The sequence below is a fragment of the Cyprinodon tularosa genome, unplaced genomic scaffold (genome assembly GCF_016077235.1).
Source record: "Cyprinodon tularosa strain WSP-4 unplaced genomic scaffold, ASM1607723v1 ctg66, whole genome shotgun sequence".
Taxonomy (NCBI): domain Eukaryota; kingdom Metazoa; phylum Chordata; class Actinopteri; order Cyprinodontiformes; family Cyprinodontidae; genus Cyprinodon; species Cyprinodon tularosa.
The window spans coordinates 4,377,391-4,400,253 of NW_024039407.1; the positions used below are offsets into that span (position 1 = coordinate 4,377,391).

General features: G+C 37.0%; 1 protein-coding gene across 3 annotated transcripts; it reads right to left on the minus strand.

The window, feature by feature from the left end:
• Positions 1 to 2,750: 2,750 nt before the first annotated feature.
• Positions 2,751 to 22,855, minus strand: uckl1a (uridine-cytidine kinase 1-like 1a). Of its 3 annotated transcripts, none has more exons than XM_038309152.1 (15): positions 22,710 to 22,855; positions 18,499 to 18,686; positions 18,202 to 18,308; positions 15,487 to 15,657; positions 15,189 to 15,260; positions 14,860 to 15,049; positions 14,724 to 14,785; positions 13,356 to 13,372; positions 11,952 to 12,050; positions 11,770 to 11,863; positions 9,760 to 9,822; positions 9,563 to 9,685; positions 9,280 to 9,387; positions 8,912 to 9,068; positions 2,751 to 2,963 (listed from the first exon to the last, which is right to left on the minus strand). In XM_038309152.1, exons 1-15 carry the CDS (start codon positions 22,826 to 22,828, stop codon positions 2,881 to 2,883), a joined length of 1,653 nt encoding a protein of 550 aa, XP_038165080.1. In that variant the 5' UTR covers positions 22,829 to 22,855; the 3' UTR covers positions 2,751 to 2,880. The 3 variants fall into 3 exon arrangements, with proteins under 3 accessions (XP_038165080.1, XP_038165081.1, XP_038165082.1); XM_038309153.1 differs by lacking the exon at positions 22,710 to 22,855 and adding an exon at positions 19,890 to 20,095; XM_038309154.1 differs by lacking the exons at positions 18,202 to 18,308; positions 18,499 to 18,686; positions 22,710 to 22,855 and having other exon boundaries at positions 15,524 to 15,657.
• Positions 22,856 to 22,863: the final 8 nt, after the last annotated feature.

Below are 22,863 nucleotides of genomic sequence, written 5' to 3' on the forward strand. Positions count from 1 at the left end.
AGCCATTTTGTGTTTGATCTTATTTACACTATATTTCTTTCTGGATTAAAGGGAGAAAGTATTATTTCATCCCAGGTTTGACTAATATAATTGCTGTGCTTCCAAAGAAACTATAAAAAAAATAATTTTATAATTTCTTCTAAAAACAGAATAAAGGTTTCAAAAACTACAAATGATGTTTTATGGAATCTCCGATCAGTGTAGAATGATCTGGTTTAACTCTGACGAGTCTAAACATGGAAGATCTTGAACAAGAAAAGTTCCTTTTAATCAAGAATCCTGAAAAGAAACATCAAAATGCCCCACTAAATGAAAGCAGCACCATAAGAATATGAATCAGTTTACCAAATCCTGGTGTAAAGAAGTAATTTATTGCAAGTCATACAAAGTGGCCACCACCAGGAGAAAACCTGGCTTTAATAATGCCTCATGGTTTAAGGCTTATTTACACCCACCTAATTTTAAGTAATCCTTGCCAAATATAGAAGAAAATAACTAAGGAACTGTAAGCCCAAATTACATGTGTGATACATAATTTGAAAGCTAACACACATAAACGCTAGTTTATGAAAATATAAATGGAAATAGTGTGACTAAAATTAAGCCCAAACTGCAGAAGATAAAACATGACTAAAAGTTGTCTTGTTCTTCCAAAAAATAATAGACCTTCCTTGAATAGCAGTAACAAATACATGTTTGACAATAGGCATGTTTCATTGTATTACATTTATTCTGCATTATGTCAACCACAGCTGTGGAAAATCTCCGATCTCTAGGTATAACAGTTCCAGAGCTATGAGACTTTTAACCTCTAGAGTCACCAGCGTCTCCAAACCTCTCCAAATGTGCCAAATTATTCCAAATTGTCCTTATTGCTTTTACACAACAATGTTACCCCATAAATCACACTGAAGCATTTTGATGGCTACAAAGTTTTTTTGAAAGAAATATTTTTCAATTTTCCATCTAATTTTCTAACAGATTGCAATGATCCAGTCACTAGTCTGCCTGTGTGCCGTTTATGCCTTGCAATATCTCTGGGCTGCACAATTCAAATTAGCCATGCTTACCCTTGTTTTAAAGGTAATTTAATTAGCTCTAGTGCCAAACATTGCCTGTAGACTTAACCAATAGCAACCGGACTTTATGAGGATAATATGAGGGGAAGCATGCGTAAAGAAGGCGACTAAGAGGGAGCGCTTGTTACACTTCGAGGGCTGCCCCGGCATCAAATCTAAAAAAATAATTGACAGGGACACTTTTTATTTGAAGGCTGAAAGGTGATAACAACAAACATACCAAAGATCAACCAAGAAATGTTTTTGAGAAGCTACGGTAATTAGCAAGATGGTTAGCATTAGTTATAAGGATATAACTTTTCTAAAGGAAAAAAAATGATTTTATGTGTCCATTTTCTCATCATGAAATGTTTTTATTACTAATATACTGGTTTAGTATGTATTGGTGGACTTTAACGGAAAAATTGAATATAAACAATCTGCGATTGGATTAATAACACGGCCTGAGGATAACTTCAAAGGTAGAATGAAGAAGGTTTGCTTTAAAAATTCTGATTTATCAATCTGCTATATCTTTCTTAATTGTGCTTTTATGCTCATGGTGTCTATAAAATTAATTTGGCAGTTGAATTGTGGAGAATCTGAGCTTTCTGAAGATGTATAACAGGTCTATAATGGTAAAAGTTTAACCAGTGTTATTTTCAAGCACAATGCTGCATTTAATGTAAATATACAAAACAGGTCGCCGGCGACCAGGTTGATGTTATTAATGTTTTAAAGAGTAACTACTCTGAAAGGAACCGCACTGTTCATTCTGGAGCCTTATCTGCAGGAGAGGATTGTCATTTGCTTAATTTCAGCTTTGAGCAGAAACTGAAAGGCTGTTATCATAGATGATTTCATGATTGAAATGCTGCAAGGATCAGACTTTCATTGTTTTTGTGTCCTTGGGCCAGACTTTTTTACCTAAATTGCCTACTGATAGTGGTCAGAGGGCCTAGTAGCGCCAGTGTACAGCAGCCTTGCTTCTTTCTGTCAGTGAGTCTCAGGGCAGCTGTGGCTACAATCTAGCTTGCCACCATCAGTGTATGTGTGAATGGGTGAATGAAAAGCGCTTTGGTCATGTCCTCTGACTTGAAAAAGGGCTATATAAGTACATGCAATTTACAATTTACATTTACTTTCATCAAAGTTAAACTGCTGTGGAAAGGATCCACGCCTGTGCAGAACAGAATTAAGGAAGAGAAACAATAAATGTGAAAAATATTGTCTATTCTGCACTGAACCCGATTGATTCTGAGAAAGATTCAGTGCGAACAACATTTTTATTCACTCTGATGTAAAACTGGAGCTTTTTTAAAAGAAAAGATGTCAAACATTAAACCCCACGGCCAGATTTAGCTAACAATATTGTCAGGGTGTCATTTACTTTTGATATCGTAAAAACTTCCAAAGGCTTTGTTTTTTGCATAGATTTTTAAATGTGAAAAAAATTCTATTTTTTTTTAAAAGGCAGCTGCAGCATTTCTTAGAACAGAAGGCTTTTATCAGCCTAAGATGCTAAATAAAATAACAGATGAATGTCACAGTGTCTCTATATCTCAACCTGTTAATTTAAGACAAAGAAAAATTTAAGAAAAAAAATAAATAAATAAACAGTCCAAGTTAATGCACAGCTGAATTTCAAGGTGATGGCACTGTGTCTCCTCTATCACAAGTCCTTAGACAAAGTAAATCATAATTACTATATTTTTATAGTACGAAACATGGTTTATAGAGTATAAAACAAATATAAGAACATGTTTGCAGTCTATGTCTGAATCAGAGTTCTCTGGTACCATGTTTTTCACATGATTTTGAGTCACAATGAAAGCTGTTCCTGGTCCTCATCATCACAGCAGCTGATTGACCCATCTGTCCCAAAGTACCGGTCCCCAAAGTCTCCTGTAAACACACAACAATAAACTCATGGCAGCCAGAGTTACTGATAATGTCAATAAGGAGAGGTATTTAATGAATAACAGGATATCAGAAGAGGCAGAGCACAGAGGCAATTTAAAATAAATAGATATACTAATGATTTGGATTGCTCTAAATTAAAAGAGACTACCAAAGCAAAGGTCTTTATGATGTTCTAACATAGTAATAATCTTGAAAAAATATCCTGGTTTTACTTTATGAGTTGACATTCATGAAAATACCTATCTTTACCAAATGTGGTATAAAAACAGCATTATGTTAAAAAAGAAAAAAGCAACAGGCAGGGCTCCTTTAATTTCCTTAATCTGACCACTTTTTGCAACTGGGAATAGTTAATAATAATAATAATTCATTTAATTTATACTGCACTTTTCACCAAAAGGCCTCAACGTGCTACAAAAAAAGCATTTAAAAAATAAATACATAGAAATAAAAGAAATAAAATAATAAATAATAATCAAAGCTGTTTTAAAAGAGAAAAAAAGAAACATCTAAGTTTCATCTTTCATGAGCAAGTAAAAGAGTCAGTAGCCTGCTTTTAGTTAACAGACCATCAGTGTGCAAAATGCTTTGAATTTGATTAAAATAGTTATCTCTTAATATTAGGAATGTTTCAAATATTTCAAGATTTAGTCGACAACGACTGAAGGTCTCACACTGCAAAAAAAAAATAAAAAATCTAATTAAGTCAATTTTTTCTTCAAATAAGAGCATTTCTTCTGGAATTCAGCAGGTAAGTAAGACACTTTGCCAATGGAATAAGGCAATTTACATTTAGAATAAGAAAAACTAAGTGCAGTCTCTTGTTTTAATTGCATAATATCTGATTTATCTTATTTTAAGGGTAAAAGTACTCATTCTATGGATGGATCCAACCATCTCAAGTTAAATAGGCTAGTTTTAGACTTAAAAGAATTATTATTCAAAGCCTTAAAAATATGTATTAAAATGATAATTTAATGCCAAGTATGAAACAAGGTGGTATTACATTATTACCCAAACAAGGTAAAGACAAAAGATATATCGATAATCCAAGGCCAATAACTTTAAAGAATGTAGATTATTATTATTATGTATTATTCACCCTTATCTTCTCCAATCTATAGGAAACTGCTCATTTTGAAAAGGAAAAAATGTATTTCACATATTAAAAATACCTTATTCAGACAAACTAATAAATATCTGAATGGCCTGCCATAGCCTGTATTTATCACCATAACATTACAGGGGAAATCTATTTCACTGGTTGAGGATAAAGGATTTCTCATTAAGTGAAATCTCAGAGAAGCGCATCTGTCAGCAGGTGAAGATGAAGCACAAAAAAAGGTAGGACCTGTGTATCTTCTCATGGGGTTCCTCCTCAACTGATTTCCTTCTTCCATTACACAGTAAATACTAAGTGGCTGTATCACTGCCCAGTTGTTTCCATAATGCTATTATCACACTGTGCCCAAATTTCACATCAATGTTCACTCACAGATATCAAGTTCTGATATTTTCTGAATATACAGCACACTATACGCAGTCTGAGAACCCTCTCTATATTTAATTATATATGAATTAATGCAGTTCATTGTTTGATTGGATACTCAAAAGGACATGCTTTCAACACCTTATGTCTTTAACGGACCTACTGACTGATTTTCTTTTTATTGTTTGCTCAAAATTAGAATAGGACTCAGCTGACTAAATTAGAAAATAAAACAATCTTTGGTTTTAAGGAGGGCGAAGACCGAGGATGCAGAGTTTATTGAGGAAAACCTGCTGCTGAGCAAGTTAGCTGATGGAGAATGTTACTACGGTAACAGAAACAGGGGTCCAGGAAACTATCTTTGTGAAACGAAAAACTCAGAGTTTTCCTGATTTGAGGTTTAGAAAACTTAGAGTTTTCAGAAAACCTGCTCCTGGAAACGGGTCTCAGCATATGTTCTACATATTCAGGATGGCTTGATGGTTAGTGTCCTCTATTTTGCTAATGTTACAGATTCAATGCTGTATGTGCCCTGCTTTTTAGATCAGCTTTACTCAAACCATGAGATTTGCAGGTGTTGTGCAAGCAAACCCTGATTAAATCAGGTTTTTTTTTAAGGGTTTATACATAAATGAGTAACTCTTATTTAATTTATTTTTAATGCTCTTAGAAATAATCTTAATGCCATCAACAAGTACCCATGACTTAAATATATATATATATATATATATATATAGTATACGAAGCCATATAAGTGCCAGTTTGTTCAATGAGTCAAAAGTGAGATCTAGTTGTGGCCCCTGCTGTTGTCCGAAATTGCTTTTAAAATTGCTTAAAAAAATTATTAAAATAGCATTTTCAATATGTTTCTTTTTTTCAGTATCTATTGTTGCAAGGCTCTGAAATGCATAGATTTCTGACTTTTAAAGGGAAACAACCAACTTCAGCTCCATTATTCTGACTGAAAGCTGAACCCTTAATCAACTACAAATGTTGTCGATTGACATTACAACTAATGTCGAAGCCACATTTTGATTTAATCCTTGAATCTTGCCTTAATTAATATTGCGCTTCATATTGGTAACGGTAACTGATATGACAAAAACTTACTTTCCCTTACTTTCATTTTTGAGATAATGTTAGGTTGAAAAATGTTTATTTTTTATTTGGGTATTGAACACATACTATGTGCTGTTTTAGCTTGTTCGTATCCTATTCAGAGAGTGTAACACATAACAAGGGAAAAATGAATGAAAAACAGCCTTTTGACCTCTTTTGCTAGATGTAAATTATGTGTACTGTATATACGTCATTCTAAACAAGCCTAAAAAGAAATTGTTTTTTTTTAAGGGTTTATACATAAATGAGTAACTCTTATTTAATTTATTTTTAATGCTCTTTTAATGCTCTTAGAAATAATCTTAATGCCATCAACAAGTACCCATGACTTAAATATATATATATATATATATATACGGCAAAATCCTTCATCATCTTCACCGTGGACAGGCTGCAGCCATGTCCCGAGTTCCTCATTTTCCCGCCACTTTGGTTCAAATTTGCATTTTTCCCATTCTCTAGCCTTTTCTCCCCCTCAAGCTTATTTTACGAAGCCATTTTAATGCCACGATTATCAAATTTAATGAATTTTAATGCCAATTAAATCCTTAATTTAAAAAAGAATAATTTAATGACTTTTAATGATTTTTAATGACCCACTGTTTTTGCAAGTCTCACATTTCACAATATAATCAGTCTGGGTTTTACTTAAAGGAATAGTACACCAAAAACAGGATTAGCCTTCATTTTCTACTCACCCACATGCTGAACAACACTCTGGAGTACTTTTTTGATATCTCAAATGCATCTGGAGATCTGGGAGGCTTCTTGCTGTCTGCTGACATTCAAATAATGGAGGTCCATAGCGCCCGAGGCAGAAAGGTCCATAAAAGTCCACAAAAAACGTGTCAATGTCCTGAGTGGGTAGCGTCCATAATTTACTCGAAACAAAGTCATTTAGCATGTTTTTAGAGCATAAAGAGTAGTGTATAGGATTTCCTGAAAGCGCGCGCCTGCGCGTTCAGGACTCTACGGAAACAGCGGCAGACCAAACCAGATCAAAGTGCGCATTCAGTTGGCAAAGAACTCATGCTCTTCCTCAACACTGAAGTCCTCAGACATTTTTCTTTCGTTGTTTCTTTCTTTGCACAGGTAAACAGCACATTTCTTCTTCTACGCTTGCATTATTGGCAGAGCAGACGCTGAATGCGCACTTTCATCTGGTTTGGTCTGCCGCGGTTTCCGTAGACTCGTGAACGCGCTTTTAGGAAATCCTATACACTACTGTTTATGCTCTAAAAACATTCTAAATGACTTTGTTTCGAGTAAATTATGGACGCTACCCACTTAGGACACTTGGAATACATTGGACGAGCAGTATGGAGGAATATTGACATGTTTTTTGTGGACTTTTATGGACCTTTCTGTCTCGGGCGCTATGGACCTCCATTATTTGAATGTCAGCATACAGCAAGAAGCCTCCCAGATCTCCAGATTCATTTGAGATATCAAAAAAGTACTCCAGAGTGTTGTTCAGCATGGGGGTGAGTAGAAAATGAAGGCTAATCATGCTTTGGGTATACTATTCCATTACTTAAGAGAGTTAAACTAAAGTGCCATGATGCCTCGCATCCTCAATGAGTCCATTTATAGTTAAGCTTTGTCACAAAATCTTGCTTTGCATGAATAATTAACTAAGATCTAAGACACAGGGTGGATGAAGGGAAATGCAGGAACATTGTATCTGCTGTCAAATGCTTTATTTGGCTCAGGAAGAAAGAAACGGCAGCAGCTGAAGCCAATTAGTGCAGCTTAACATACAGAGCTGACATTCAGAAGGTGCTATTTTTTATTTAACGTAATAAATGTTCATCAGCAGATTCTTTATATAGATATAAAAGAGAAAATGCTTTAGAAGAAAAGCTTTTCTTACCTGATAAACTTCATACATGAGTAAATATCTGTATTTACTTTATTGTGTTACTAAAAAAAAAATCAAACAAAAAACTTAATGCTGACAAACAACACCCACAGTCACCTCTGTGGTCTGGCTGTTGACTTCTATCTATTCAATGTGTGGCATTAACTGCTGTATGAGACCTCACCCCTTTTAAGCTTTAGTTTATTACACTTAATGCAGGATTCTCTATATTTTCACAATCTTGGGGCAGAAAAATATGTTTTACTGCAAGGGGAGCCTTGTTTTTCACACATATTATTGTTGCAATTTAAGTGCCAGTTTGTTCAATGAGTCAAAAGTGAGATCTAGTTGTGGCCCCTGCTGTTGTCCGAAATTGCTTTTAAAATTGCTTAAAAAAATTATTAAAATAGCATTTTCAATATGTTTCTTTTTTTCAGTATCTATTGTTGCAAGGCTCTGAAATGCATAGATTTCTGACTTTTAAAGGGAAACAACCAACTTCAGCTCCATTATTCTGACTGAAAGCTGAACCCTTAATCAACTACAAATGTTGTCGATTGACATTACAACTAATGTCGAAGCCACATTTTGATTTAATCCTTGAATCTTGCCTTAATTAATATTGCGCTTCATATTGGTAACGGTAACTGATATGACAAAAACTTACTTTCCCTTACTTTCATTTTTGAGATAATGTTAGGTTGAAAAATGTTTATTTTTTATTTGGGTATTGAACACATACTATGTGCTGTTTTAGCTTGTTCGTATCCTATTCAGAGAGTGTAACACATAACAAGGGAAAAATGAATGAAAAACAGCCTTTTGACCTCTTTTGCTAGATGTAAATTATGTGTACTGTATATACATCATTCTAAACAAGCCTAAAAAGAAATTGTTTGACTTTATCTGAGATCATTAGGGTGAAGATACCTCACCTGGCAGAAATATGTATACTTGGTATATATCCAAAGAACTGTACTGTCACTCCAAACAAGTCAACTTTAATTGATTTTTTTACTCCTGCATAAGGAGGATGATAGCTCTGTCCTAGAGAAAAATGGATGTGCCCTAGATGCATATGTGGATAAAGGAGATGGCATCATGTGTTATGTTGAAAAGACTGACTTATATAACCAGGGGAAGAGTTTGAGACTGTATACAATTAATAAAGTTTTTTTAAACGTCAAAGTGCTCAGACAACTCAAAACTGCTGCACTGATATGCTTTGTTGACAGCTTGTGTTTTATTAAGTTTTATTTACTTTGTTAAATGTGTGAAGTATGTGAATATTTTCTGGAAATTGTTTCTGTTCATTTAATGGATGTTATTGCTTTGATTACTGTCTCTTTGTACAAGTAAAATATATTTATAAAACTCAATAAAAATATAGTTGAAAAAAAACAGCCTAAAACTAGAAATAAATATATGAACAGAGCAGTAATTAAAAGTGTAGTTGCTTACCGATACCAGGAATGACGTGGAAGAATTGGTCCAGGTCCTTGTCCACAGCAGTGGTAATGATCTTAACCTTCGGGAAGGCGTACGCCACAGAGTGCACCCCAAGTTCAGCCATCAGCAGGGACACCAACATGATGTTGTCTTCCTGTACCTCGTGATCCTGCTCAGCCACACGCATTACAGATATATAATGTCAGTGGCTTATTTGTAATTATTATTAAAGACCCTTCTAGTGAGGAATATCTGATATTATATTTCTAAAATTCATCAAGTAAGAATAAAAACACTTAATAATTGCACAGAAAAGCAATAATTTAGGTCTCACTGCTGCCTAAATCAGGGAGGACAAAGCAAAGCTTATCTTCACCCACCAACAGGACTCGCACCGCCATCATGGCTGCGGCGCCCGTGGAGACTGTGCTGTCCATTAGGATGACGTGATCCTCGCTGATGTCTTTAGGCAAGCGCAAGTAGTGCAACTGGCCGGGCCAGACCAGAGGAGGCCGGTTACCATGGTTACAGGCACAGGACAGGTAGTTTCCACGGAGACAAGCATCACGAGGAAGAACATTTTTTAAGAACAATGGTGGAGGTCATTTTGAGACACTGTGTTGAATAGCAAAGAGGGCCAGGTTGGGTCGAGGCGTCTGATACCTCTGGCTCGCCTGAGTCCAGGTTGGTCTGAATGAGGATTTTCCCGATGCGGACGTCCTTGCACACGGCCCTCAGCGCCGGCTCCATGGTCTCTCCTGCCCTTAGGATGGACACGCCGGTAATCTGTGGAGACGAGGGGAGGGAGTGATTGTAATGAGAGGTAACAGTCAACATGGGGCTAACAGAACATTACTCACTCCTTTCCCATTGTAGCTGCGGCCCTCGTACTCTGAGCCCTGTGGAGTCTGAACCACACAAGGCTGCAAAAAAAAAGAAAACATATGTAATTTTTTTGGCTGACACTAGTAATGTTCAGACATTTATTATGTACCCCAAGTAAGCCTCTAAAGTGGTTTTTTACTCAAGATGTCTTCCAGTTTTTTAAAGATCTTTCACAATTTCTGGGGGCTTCGATGCCTTTTCTTTTTTGTGTGGAAAATTCGACAAAACAGACTTACTTTAACTTGATGCAACAGGTCTTATCCATGAATGACATCCACACTGACTAGGTCTCGGTAAAAAAATCGATTTAATTGATTTTGATTCGAAAATGGATTTCTAGGGAATTAGACTAGAATTATGAGCAGGAAAGATGCTCTCAAGATGACTTCAAGCCAGACATCTGCAAATATAGCCATTAGGTTGACTGAAGACATTAACAAATGGGTGCTGACCAGAAAACACCCTGTAGTTGTTACAGAAAACGCAGCAAATATTGTTTGTGCAGTGGAGATAATGCAGCTCATGCATGTCTGCTGTGTCCCCGCTGTGTCACGTCTGCTTGCTTGATTGAGGCTTCCGTTTTTCACTCTTCACAAACAAGTTTGCATTTCAGAAACAGTTTTGTTCACATCACAAGTTTGCACTTTGTGTTTTATGTGACAGGGAAAAAAATTAAAAACATGAGCATTTTGAAACACAGTTGTACCACTTTCATTATTGTAAAAACAGTTCGAATCACATTAATCGATTTAGAACTGTATGAATCAAAATCGAGTCGATTCAGGACTTTGGCGAAAATACCCAGCCCTAACGCTGACAGGACTGGACTTGCTGAAGAAAAGAATATTCATCACTTTTCTTTGTTTATGCACTTTCTTTAGGTCTGCTCGCAATATTTAAGCTCATTTCGACCTGCTGCTGTTCTTCAGATCAGTACTCTGTTGATGACCAAATTTGGGTCAAGATTCAGCTGACGAACAGATCCAAAAAAATTAAGTTTACAAAAATCAACTTGCTGAAAAGAAGGTATTAAAGGAATAGTACACCCAAAACATGATTAGCCTTCATTTTCTACTCACCCCCATGCTGAACAACACTCTGGAGTACTTTTTTGATATCTCAAATGCATCTGGAGATCTGGGAGGCTTCTTGCTGTCTGCTGACATTCAAATATTGGAGGTCCATAGCGCCCTAGGCAGAAAGGTCCATAAAAGTCCACAAAAAACGTGTCAATATTCCTCCATACTACTCGTCCAATGTATTCCAATTGTCCTGAGTGGGTAGCATCCAGAATTTACTCGAAACGAAGTCATTTAGAATGTTTTTAGAGCATAAACAGTAGTGTATAGGATTTCCTGAAAGCGCGCACCTGCGAGTTCACGACTCTATGGAAACCGCGGCAGACCAAACCAGACGAAAGTGCGCATTCAGCGTCTGCTCTGCCGATAATGCAAGCGTAGAAGAAGAAATGTGCTCTTTACCTGTGCAAAGAAAGAAACAACGAAAGAAAAATGTCTGAGGACTTCAGTGTTGAGGAAGATGATGAGTTCTTTGCCGAGCTGAATGCGCACTTTCATCTGGTTTGGTCTGCCGCTGTTTCCGTAGAGTCGTGAACTCGCAGGCGCGCGTTTTAGGAAATCCTACACACTACTGTTTAGGCTCTGAAAAAAACATTCTAAATGACTTCGGTTCGAGTAAATTATGGACTCTACCCACTCAGGACACTTGGAATACATTGGACGAGCAGTATGGAGGAATATTGACACGTTTTTTGTGGACTTTTATGGACCTTTCTGCCACGGGCGCTATGGACCTCCAATATTTGAATGTCAGCAGACAGCAAGAAGCCTCCCAGATCTCCAGATGCATTTGAGATATCAAAAAAGTACTCCAGAGTTTTGTTCAGCATGGGGGTGAGTAGAAAATGAAGGCTAATCATGTTTTGGGTGTACTATTCCTTTAAGAGGTAGTCAACTTTGACTTACCTGAGAAGGTAGAAATGTCAGCGCATACTCGATAAGAAGACGCATTAATCTCTTTGAGTAGAAGATGAATTCATCACGGCTGGTCTCCTTGTTCCTGCGGTGGAGCAACATTAAATGTCTTTAGACCTTTACAGGCACAGTAGGAAGGATTTCAGGCTTCATATGACTGCATGTTTTACTACCTGATGATGGTGTGAAGGCCTCGGACCTGTGGCGTGCTTTCCAGCACACTAAGAGTCTGAGGCAGCGGCTGAGTCTGTTGAACAGAGGCCAGTAGTGCTCTGAGAGGGAAAAAAAGGTAATGTTAGACAATCCAACTCCAGCTACAGGTTTGGGCTTCAATATGGCTTCTTAGTGATTGATTTCTTGATTTTTTTCCAAGGGTGAAAAGATCAATCAAGATCAATGAACCTTTAAGGCATGAAACTGGCGTTAAAAGAACTCTTTTGTTTTCTGAATAATACAAGCACAATTTGCAAAATGCTCACAGGATTCGGACCAGGACTTTAGAAAGGCCATTCCAGAAAGTTAACAGCAGCATTTTAAAATTAGTTTTTAAACTACTACTATTTGCAAATTTATAGGTATAATATATCTTGAAGAGGTTCCAGCTGTCTGAAGGAGATTGAGTTGGATGTTCAGAAGCAACCAAGTCCCTCAGAAGAAAAACATTAAGGGTCGGACAAAATAAAAACTGTGATATTTATAGATGCTGGAGATCGGCCTGTTTTCCAGTGTAGTCCTGTTTCTCTGACCGTAACTGGCTGGATGTGCTCTCTTCATCCTCTGGCATGGGAGCCGGCTCGGAGCTCGACTGCCTGGCTGTGTGTCTCCTGGATGGGGCCGCCTTTTACAGCTGCTTTTTGTGTCTCTGCTTCTGTCTCCTTGAACCCCAGTCGGCCTCAGCAGATGGTCGCTCACACTGAGCCTGGTTCTGCTGGAGGTTTCTTCCTGTTCAAAGGGAGTTTTTCCTCTCCACTGTCGCTACAAGCATGCTTAGTGTGAGGGATTGCTGAAGAGTCAATGAGTCGATGCAATCAACTGGTTTTCCTTAGATAGAAAACTTTGTATCAATTTGACTGTATGATCTGGTTGAACTGTAAAGTGCCTTGAGATGACATGTGTTGTGAATTTGGCTCTATATAAATAAACTGAATTGAATATTGGGTGAAACTTTCAAATTTAAAAACAACATCATTACAAACAATATAGCAGCTTTTAAATATGGAAGCATTTGCATCAATCAGGAGGACTGTAAGGGAAGAAGAAAAAAGGACTGACCAAGAAGTAGGAATAAAAGACTCTTAAAACCTGGTTTTAGAGAATAAAAGCGACATCAAGTTTCTGCAAGGGCCTTTTCTTAGTCCTACCATCAATACTACTGAAAGTTTAGAAACTATGCATAAAGTCTGTGCCTTTAAAATCGATACATTTAAATAAGCGTTAAAAATTCTGATATTACAGGATGAAGGCACAACTTGCAAAGGGGAATTTAAGAAAATACTACTATACAGAGAATAATACTATAATACAGAGAGGAGTCAAGTTTTGGGTTGTTGGGGATTTTAAAATAGGTATCAGCGTACCTGACACTGAGCTCACGCTGCACAAAGAGAAAAGAAATCAATTGAAAAGAACAAGAAAGTTGAGAAAGGGAAGAAAAGACTTTGTTAGGCCTTTTTATGTTTCCTTCCCTCAAAAATCCATAGTTAATACATACCTTTATAAGACGCCTAAAGACATGTTGAATATATTAAAAAGAACAAGTCTAATTCTGATGAAGGGAAACTTTCTCAGTCTAAACTTCAGATTGTTTGTATTCATACTAATAAAGGAAAATTCTGTCAGTTCTAAATAGTTTTGTTTTTATTTATATAGAGAAAGCTAAACCATCATTTGAATATTTTTTGTTGAATATATTCTGTTTTTCTCTTAATTCATTTACTGACATGAAAACTCTTTCATTTAATTAGCAGCAAGCTTTAGTATTTTTAAAGCGTAAAACAATAAAGTACAAAAAATATATAGACAGGTCCTGAACTTTTAGGAAAACCCATCTGAAAGTTGAAGGTGATCTTTTTTATTTTGCATACTTGTACATAATATCAATTGCTGATATAGTCTAATGAACTATAAATGTTTGATACATAAACTACTGTATATATGTATAGTACATAAATATAATCCTGTGATCTGGATCACCACAAAACAGGCTTACATCAAAGGCAACAAGGCCTTCACTCAGTTTTTCCTGAAAACGTTTCGACACCTATCCTGAAAAAAAATAAATAAAATTTATGTAAACTGAGTTCAAATCTGTTTTGTGGTTACATAAATAAATATCTATTTAATTTTTGTTATTATATAAAGTAGTCTGTGTTAATTCTGCTTATTTGCCACTGATTCATAATTTACATTTTCTGTTCTAGAGTGACGCTTTCCATTCGCTTCTATTAAAATCCCTCAAAAAAAATCTAAGTTTAATTGCTTCATGTGTAAAAAAAATAATAATTTCCATCTAGTCCATAGCAAAATCTACAAATTTCCACTTTCACAATGAAGAAAAAAAATCAACTATTTAAATGTCATTTTAATCATTTTGATTTTACTTTACACAGAAATAAAAGTTTAAAAACAGAATTTCTGCCAAATTTATGAACAGAATTCGATAATACACCCATTTAAATAAAAGAAATGACATAAAAAGGATTTGCAAAAATCAAAACTAGCCTTTTAGAAGCTCTGTAAATAAATATTTCTAGAGGTTGCTAAGGACTGAAGTTAATAATAGTAAAACATAAGTTGATACTCAATAACTAAATGGGAATATTTAAAATAACTTTTTTTTTTTCCATTTTAGAGTCACATGTTATAAAAGTGAAATAAATAATATAAAATTATATATAAGCCTGTAAATTACATCTATTGAACACAAGGTGGGGCCACATACTAACCTCCTCCAGCTGGCTGTGGACGTGCTGAACTATCAGATCAATGGCCACCATGTTCCCACCACCTTTAGATAGAGCAAATTAAGATAAATATGGCATCAAGGTGTTTCCTGCTCAGAGGGTCTGCAGCGTTGCTCACCTCGAGGTACGACGATGTCAGCCAGCCTCATGGTCGGCTCGATGTACTGCTCAAAGGCAGGCTTCACAAACTTATTGTACTGCTTGATGACGCCTTCAATGTCCCGGCCGCGCTCTGTGATGTCCCTGCGGAGCCGGCGGACGAGTCGAATGTCTGAGTCTGTGTCGACAAAGATTTTCATATCCAAGAGCTGCAGACGGGGGGAGAACAAGAACCCAATGAGGGCTTCAATCAAGTCAAGTTCAGCAGAGCGGCTGCACTACACAACAGCTTCTGATTACTTCAAAAAAATCTTCAGATGTGGAGGAATGAAAGATCTGCTGCCGTACCTGAAGAAGCTCTTTGTCTGCAAAAGACATAATTCCCTCAAATATGATAACACTGGCCCCATACACATTTTTCTGAAGAAAGAGAAGAAGAAAAAAGTCTGAGGAAAAGATAAAAGCAGCAGTGGGTCTCTGTAGGAAAGCTAGTAATTTCAATTTACTTCTTTAATATTCATTTTGATATTTTAGCCTTCCACCCAGCAGGCTCTACTTTATTTCTCTTAAACCCATAAAAAGCATACTAAATCTAGTTGTTATACCCAAAATTATGCTTTAACGAGTAATCAAGGCTAACATGTACCCAGTCTTTCTGTCTCCTGTGTGTGGTGAAATCGTACACTGGAATCTTCACGCTCTTTCCCTGCTTGAGCTTTCGCAGGGTGGACACCAGCAGCTCGAAGTCGAACGCCCCAGGGTGGTCAAAGTTGTAGTCGTTCTTTGCTGCCAGGAGCTGCTTCTCTGGAGATAAGACCTGGAGCGGACACAGCATGTGGCATCAGAAAAATTTCTGACTCAGAGGAGGCTTTTATCATACGCTGTGAGGTCTCATAACGATAAGTAGCTGCTTTAATTTGTAAATAACTTCTTGCTTTTGGATAAATTCAGCATCTCAGCCTTTTCTGTCATGGCCTCTCAGTAGAGCGTTGGTTAATTATTTATAAATCTCGAACCTTTCTGCATTGTCACAAAATGGATTTGGATCGGATCTCATGTCATAAATCAACACTAAATAATGTACATTAAGGGGCAGAAGAAAAATGTAACGCTGTGGAAAAACCTTTCAATGCAACAAGTCACATAGTATATTTGTAGCATATCTCCAGTAGTTCTAGCCCATTATTATTTTCAAAATTCCTGAAACAAAGTAGCGAAAAAATCATCTGCAAACAGCATTTGTCAAATTTTGTCATGAATAATGTTGGGATTTAGGTCTGAACTTTGACTTGGCCATTCTAACACAAAAGCATGCCTGGATTCAATCTAGGGCGGAAACAATCAATCAGATTAATCGTGATTAATCGATTATTGAAATAATCATCAATTAATTAAGTAATCGATGGAATGGAATATAGACAATCTAAAAAATGCCTTTTGCTGACAGAGCAACCCATTTAGAGCACTAATTATACCAAAACGTACAAAATTTGCATTTGCATTTAAAATAAAACATTTTCATCTGTCAGTATGCTCTATCCAGGACTCCACACATGGAAAAGTTTTACTTTCACCTGATTTAATTTCTTAAGCAGTCTTCTTTAAGGAACCTTTGGCTGTCATAGTACTGATCGATTCATCCAAAAAATTATCAACAGATTAATCAGTCTGCAAAATAACCGTTAGTTGCAGCCCTAATCCAAACCATTCCTCTTTTTCTCTGGCAGTATATGTTTCGTCGCTCTGTTATAAATTGAACTTCTGCTAATGTTTGGAGTCTTTTTCTTCTTTCATTATTTAGCCTCATCTGTATTCCAGTCAACCGTGACAAACTTTGCTGTTTGTTTAGAAGATAAGCACCCCCACAGGGTAATGCTACCACTACCATGTTAATAGCTGTGCATTTTGGCCAGCAATACTCAAACTGAATCAGACTGTCATTGTGTTTAACTGAAAAGGAGATTTCTAATGAGTTATACTTTTCATTCTTCCTTATGGCCCAGATTACTGATTGATTGATTGATTGATTGATTGATTGATTGATTGATTGATTGATTGATTGATTGATTGATTGATCTCACAGTGGAGAAATTTACTCATTACATCAGCTCAAATAGTCAAAGGAGAAGAATGTGCAAAAGGAAGAAAGATGGATGGGATATGTTGGAGCCGTTTTGCATCTCTTTAGATTTTTTTCTTCTGAATTTATTATGAACTTATTCGCATTCTAATTCTCCTGATTTAGTTTTGAATCTTTAGTTGGAAATATGTCTGTTTTCGTTCTGATTTGTTTATTTGCTCTCTTCCTGTCTGTGGGCGTGACGTTGAGCTGATTTGATTAATAGGTGCTGTCACCTGCCGCTCAGGTAGAGTGGAAGGGACAAACAGTTTTTCAACCGCGTGATGCGGGAGCGCTTTTGTTTTGTACGTTAGTGAAAGACAAATAAATGCCTCAATTTTTCGAAGACGCGCGTTGGATCTGATCTATATTTCCACTCTGAAGCGGTGGCTCCGAAGTTGCCACTACAGGATATATATACAGTATATACAGTGCATCCATATATGACAACCTTTTTTTTATTATAGTAAGATAATTATATAGTTTTATTGCAAAGGGTGTTAACATGGGATTTTATTGTATATAGATGGATGTCAAATATAGAGAAACAGGTTATTGGACAGGGTATCAAATAGTAATTGCACATTATACATTGCAAAAGTTATTTATTTTTTTAGTGTTGTATTACAGAGTCTGGATTAAATGCAAATTAAGTCTCTAATTTAGTCTGGATCTAGATTAGAGTCTCATCACCACACAGATGGTCTAATTAGGTGACTTCTGGAAGAGGTTGGTATCCATGGATTTTATTTTTGGATATTACTTTAAAAGCAGCTGATAACCGGTGCATACTTTTCAGAGCAAAATACTTTTAAAACCTCTTCACAATTTAGCATGACTTTGTGTTGATCTATCACACAAAAAAAAAAGAAACAATAGTATGGATGGTTTTCTAATTCTCATGTTCAGACAGCCCTCACACCTAAATGAACATGTTTTTTTTTTATTTTTGCAATCTCTACTAGAGTAATAATGAACGATAGCAGAATGGTATTCATCTGTATTTATTGAGCCCCTTTAGAGTTCATAAACTATTTATAGTTAATTGGTTTCAGCTACATTAAAACTGTACAGAAGAAAAGAAAATCATGACATAGGTTTAATGGTTTGTTCCTGTCTAAATTTCAAAAGGAGGATTGTCTTGTTTTGTGCTCAAAAGCTGGAAGATTAATAAAATGTCTCCTTATAGAAATTATAGAAATTAAAAGCAAAAGAAAAAATAAGCGTGCATGGTAAACTCACCTTGTAGAAAGAGTCCATAGACAGCAGCACAACCCAAGGCACATCCAGGGCCTCAATGATTTTATTGGCTACGGTGGTTTTCCCTGAGGCACTTCCCCCACACAGCCCTGCAGACAGAAATTCAAATACATAGAATCTGTGTACCTAGAGTAGAGTATCCAATGTCTGGTGGTACTGTATGCATGAGTGAATGTTTTTAAGTGTTCATGATATAAAGAGGGAAGGTACAAAGAGATGGATCCTGCAGATCAGAGCAACAACATGACCTGAATATAGAGAAAACAAACATTGTCATACCAATGACAAAGGCCTCCTTTGACTGAGCTCCATGCTCGTCATACCAGGGAGGGCGGCCGGCGGTGTAAATGGTGCGCGTGCCTGTGCGGAGCAGAGGGGGCTCTGTTTTACTCAGCGTGGTGGTGCTCTTCCTGCGGGGGGCCCCGGCATGAGGCAGGAGCCGGTCCAACGAGTCCTCCCCACTCCCACTGCAACACAGCAAACCGCCGGGCAGGTCACAGCCTGATGCAGACATGATGCACAAGGAGCTGAAACACTCCTGTTTACCAGATCAAATCAGCACCAGGGCTAACATCTTCACAATCGATGGGAGAATTTATGAAATGTGTTATGAGAGGTTTGCTTCTGCACAGCTTTGACTTTTTTTTTTAACATTTTACTTCATCCAAACATTTCATGAAATTATAAAGTGAGCTTTTATCATTTCTATGGCTCCTGATATGGGGACATCGCAGCTAGAATAGAAATTATCAGATCCAGATGCTTTTATCAGGGAAATCAAGGATGGAGGAGTTTGCAGGATATAACTGCTACTCAGGGTAAAAGAGTCAAAGCCTATAAAAAAAAATGATTCAACTAATTTGCTTCCCAAAGCAGACAGAGACACCAGCATTCCTTTATAGGCCTGTAATTTCTCTCCTAGCTGCTGTGACATCATTTTATCTAATTTCCTCTTCAGTTTCCTGCAATAGATGTTTCTGTTTTCACATAAGAAGATCTTCTCTAATGACTTCTGCTCGTTGTAACCCCAGCTTGTTATTTGCATCATGTCAGAATTATTTTTTTTTTCAGAAATAGACCAATCCACACAGAATCCAATAGAGACTGAAATTAAGACTTTTAAGCTGCTTGTTCTTCCTATGAGCTTCATAAAATGCTTTTTAATTGATGCCTCTTTAAAAAGAAAAGCTTATATCTATGTATGATATTTGCATAAAACAGATCCTTAGACTTATTTTCTATTCTGGTAAGAAGGATTTTACAAATACAAATATTTTTTTCCACGATTATCCAAACCTGGAAATGCTGCAGTAAATTTCCAGTCGGAACTCTGCGCTCTACATAGATAGATTTGAGGACTCCTCGGGTCGCAGCTACACATTCTATATGTGCATACAGAATGAGGCAAGACGTGAATGGAAATGAGGACTAATGACTGTTTTCAATCAGTAACTCTGATGCAGAGCCAAATTATAGCAGCTCTCTCACCCAAATCCCTGCAAACCAAACCAGATCCTGCACTTCCCCTGACCTCTGAACACACCCCGCTTAGAAACTATTTAAAGCCCACATGCATACACAACCACAGTGGGTATATAAAAAAAAAAAAAACTCAGGGAAGCATTCCTCCCACCTGTGATGAGTAACAGCAATGATCAGTCAGATCTTACCTGCGGTCAGTTCTCAGTGACCAACACCCGGAAATTCTGGCTCCAGTGCAATCAAGCAGAGTCATATCTGATCCGCATGACATCCTGCTACCTTTTCGCTTGGCCAGTAACCGTGGTAACCTTTCTGAAACAACAATAGGTGGACCCAATGCTGTGGTGGAACTGGTATACTCTGTGTGTGAGCTACAGGTCTGTTTGTTGCCGGCTTTCACTCATGTGTATCTGTGAAGCCTGAACTATCACCTGTAAGCCTGCTCCACGCTGCTGCCAAAGCGTGGGACACTAAGAGGATCACACCATCGGCAAAGAGCCGCTTGGCTGGTATTAATAGAGACACCTGTAGACACAAGGACGACGAGATGCACTTTACCCATTGATCCGCACTCTGTGCTCAATAATCTGTTGCACAGAAAACTTCATTACAAAGGCAAATTTTCAAAAACCGCTCCGCATCTCAACAATGGAGCTGGAGTAATTTGGTTTTTAATTTCACAGTGCAAACAATCCAGCAACCTCTCTATAATTTACACTTGGAGATTATAGAAAGGCTCTCCACAACTTTCCTCCCAGGAACCAAAGCACAAAACCCTCAGAATATGCTTCCTCTCAATAACAAGCTAAAACACAAGCCATTGTATGAAGAAGGAACACAAACAGTAGAGCAGTGACGCGTACAAATATAGATTGTTTTAAGAGGTTTGTTTACAAATATAGATGCAGAGCTGTTAAAGAATAATTCTGAAAATAAACAACAGCCACACTTCTCGATGTAGCTACATATAGTTGTGTCTACTATATCATGATCTGAATGGTATACACATATTTATATATAAGCTTATGTCAAAATCCACCAGCAGAACATGTATTTTATTTCACCTATTAACCACAACACCCTGTGTGATGCTACCTCCACTGTTTATATGTAACAAACTGCAAAGCTTACAGATTTCTACCATTTACTTTGTTAAATATCAACTCCTTAATCACTTCCGTGTCCAAACATACCTTGTTTTAACATGTTCACCATATGATGTCCTAAACAATAGGTCTGCAACTTTTAAAATCTAAAAAACTATTTCTGCCTTCGGTCCAGCTGAGAAAATGAGTTTGGGGCTGTTACTGTTTATTTGCTTCAACACCTTTTTTTTATCTTCACTTGATTTTATTCTGCTTTTTATCTTCCTTCTATGTATTTTTAGCACTTTGAAATGCACTGAATTGGGCTGTATGAATAAACTTACCTTGCCATTAAGAAAGCACACATGAAAGATAGGTCTAATAAAATATTACTTTTATTTTGGCAATCATTGGAGGACATAGGGACCCCTATTTCATCACTCTGCTTTATTCTATCTCTATTCTCCCACTCTGCAGAATCTATTAGTTCAATCTCTAACGTTATGCTCTCTCTGCTTTTTCTCATAGTAGCTTCACCTCGTCTATTCCTGTTTAGCTGTGACTCCACCCTGGAGAGAAATATCAGCTGTGCTGCTGCCATAGACACCTTCGTTTATACATATTCGAGATAGGCCTGTTTTTCAGTGTAGTCCTGTTTCTCTGTCTGTGACTGCCTGGATGTGCTCTCTTCATCCTCTGACATGGGAGCTGGCTCAGAGCTCATCTGTGTGACTCTTTGTTTCCTGGCCTTTTACAGTTGCCTTTTTGTATCTCTGCTTCTGTCTCCTCGAACCCCCGTCACTGAGCCTGGTTCTGCTGAAAGTTTCTTCCTGTTAAAAGGGAGGTTTTCCTCTCCACTGTCGCTGCAAGCATGCTTAGTGTGAGGGATTGCTGAAGAGTCGATGCAATCAACTGGTTTTCCTTAGACAGAAAACTTTTATTAAATTTGACTGTATGATCTGGTGAACTGTAAAGGGCCTTGATATGACATGTGTTGTAAACTGGCGCTATAGAAATAAACTGAATTGATTTGTGGCAATTTAATGCAATTTTTCCTTTTAATAATAAAATACTATATGTAAAAACTGCTAAAATCAGAAATGGCTATTTAAAAAAAGGCTGTTTCTTCTTTTTCAATAAAAAATGTAGGTTTGAAAACCGTGAAAGCTGAAATAGTCAGCTAAAGCCTCTTAGAGCGATCTAGAGGTTTCCTAATAATCTATGTGCTGATGAAGGTTCTCAACAAAACAATCCCTTAAAGCACTGCAGAAATATGCAATATGAACAGAAATATTTTTCATAATCTTGGAGATGTTCCACTATATTAGTCCATGCAACATACTATGAAGATTTTTATTATAGGAAAAAAAAACTTTTAGCTGACTAAAAATTTATTATGAGAACATTCAACTAAACAGAAATGTTTCCTATGCGGACCTTCAAACCAAAAGAACAAAGTATCTTCCTATCCCATCTTCTGGTAATCTGTTTTTATGCAGGAAGATGCAGTAGAAACTGAATTATAAGGGCAGGGTGTGAAGAAAACTGCTCTGTTTTAAGAAAAGGGTTCCTGAATTGTAAATGTGCCTTTACATGATCTCTTTAATTTAATAATCTATGACGTAGACGGTGACGCCATACATCACCTACTTTTGATTAACTACATGCTTAACACATAATTGCGCTGTTAAACGAACCCAAAATGATACACTTATTTATTTACAGCAATAATTACGTTTAGGGAAATATTTGTATTTACTTTGTTTAGATACAGAGCAGTTAGCGAGCACGTCACGAGCGCTCAGGGTTATATGACTGGGTAAACAGCCCGCTGCGGCATGGGTCCAAATAATAAACAACCAACGCTTTTTTTTCTGCCTACGCAGTTTAAAAACAGGTAAAAACACTGGTAGTATGGAGTACCTGTCCGAACGGGACGTCATTATTTGCAACCCCTCTGCATCCGCCGGAGTCCTGCATCGGCTGTAGTCTTGAATGGAGTCTTGCTCTGACCCGTAGGGGATTGTGGGTAATGTAGTCATTATGTCTGCCCCCTTCCAGATCTCTCCAAACTCTC

Coding starts and splice junctions, on each gene's coding strand:
- uckl1a (XM_038309152.1), bottom strand. CDS start 22,828: ATGACTACATTACCCACAATCCCCTACGGGTCAGAGCAAGACTCCATT. Junction 11,864..11,951: donor GGCCTTCACACCATCATCAG/GTAGTAAAACAT, acceptor GCTCCACCGCAG/GAACAAGGAGACCAGCCGTG. Junction 9,686..9,759: donor GCAGCTACAATGGGAAAGGA/GTGAGTAATGTT, acceptor TCGTCTCCACAG/ATTACCGGCGTGTCCATCCT.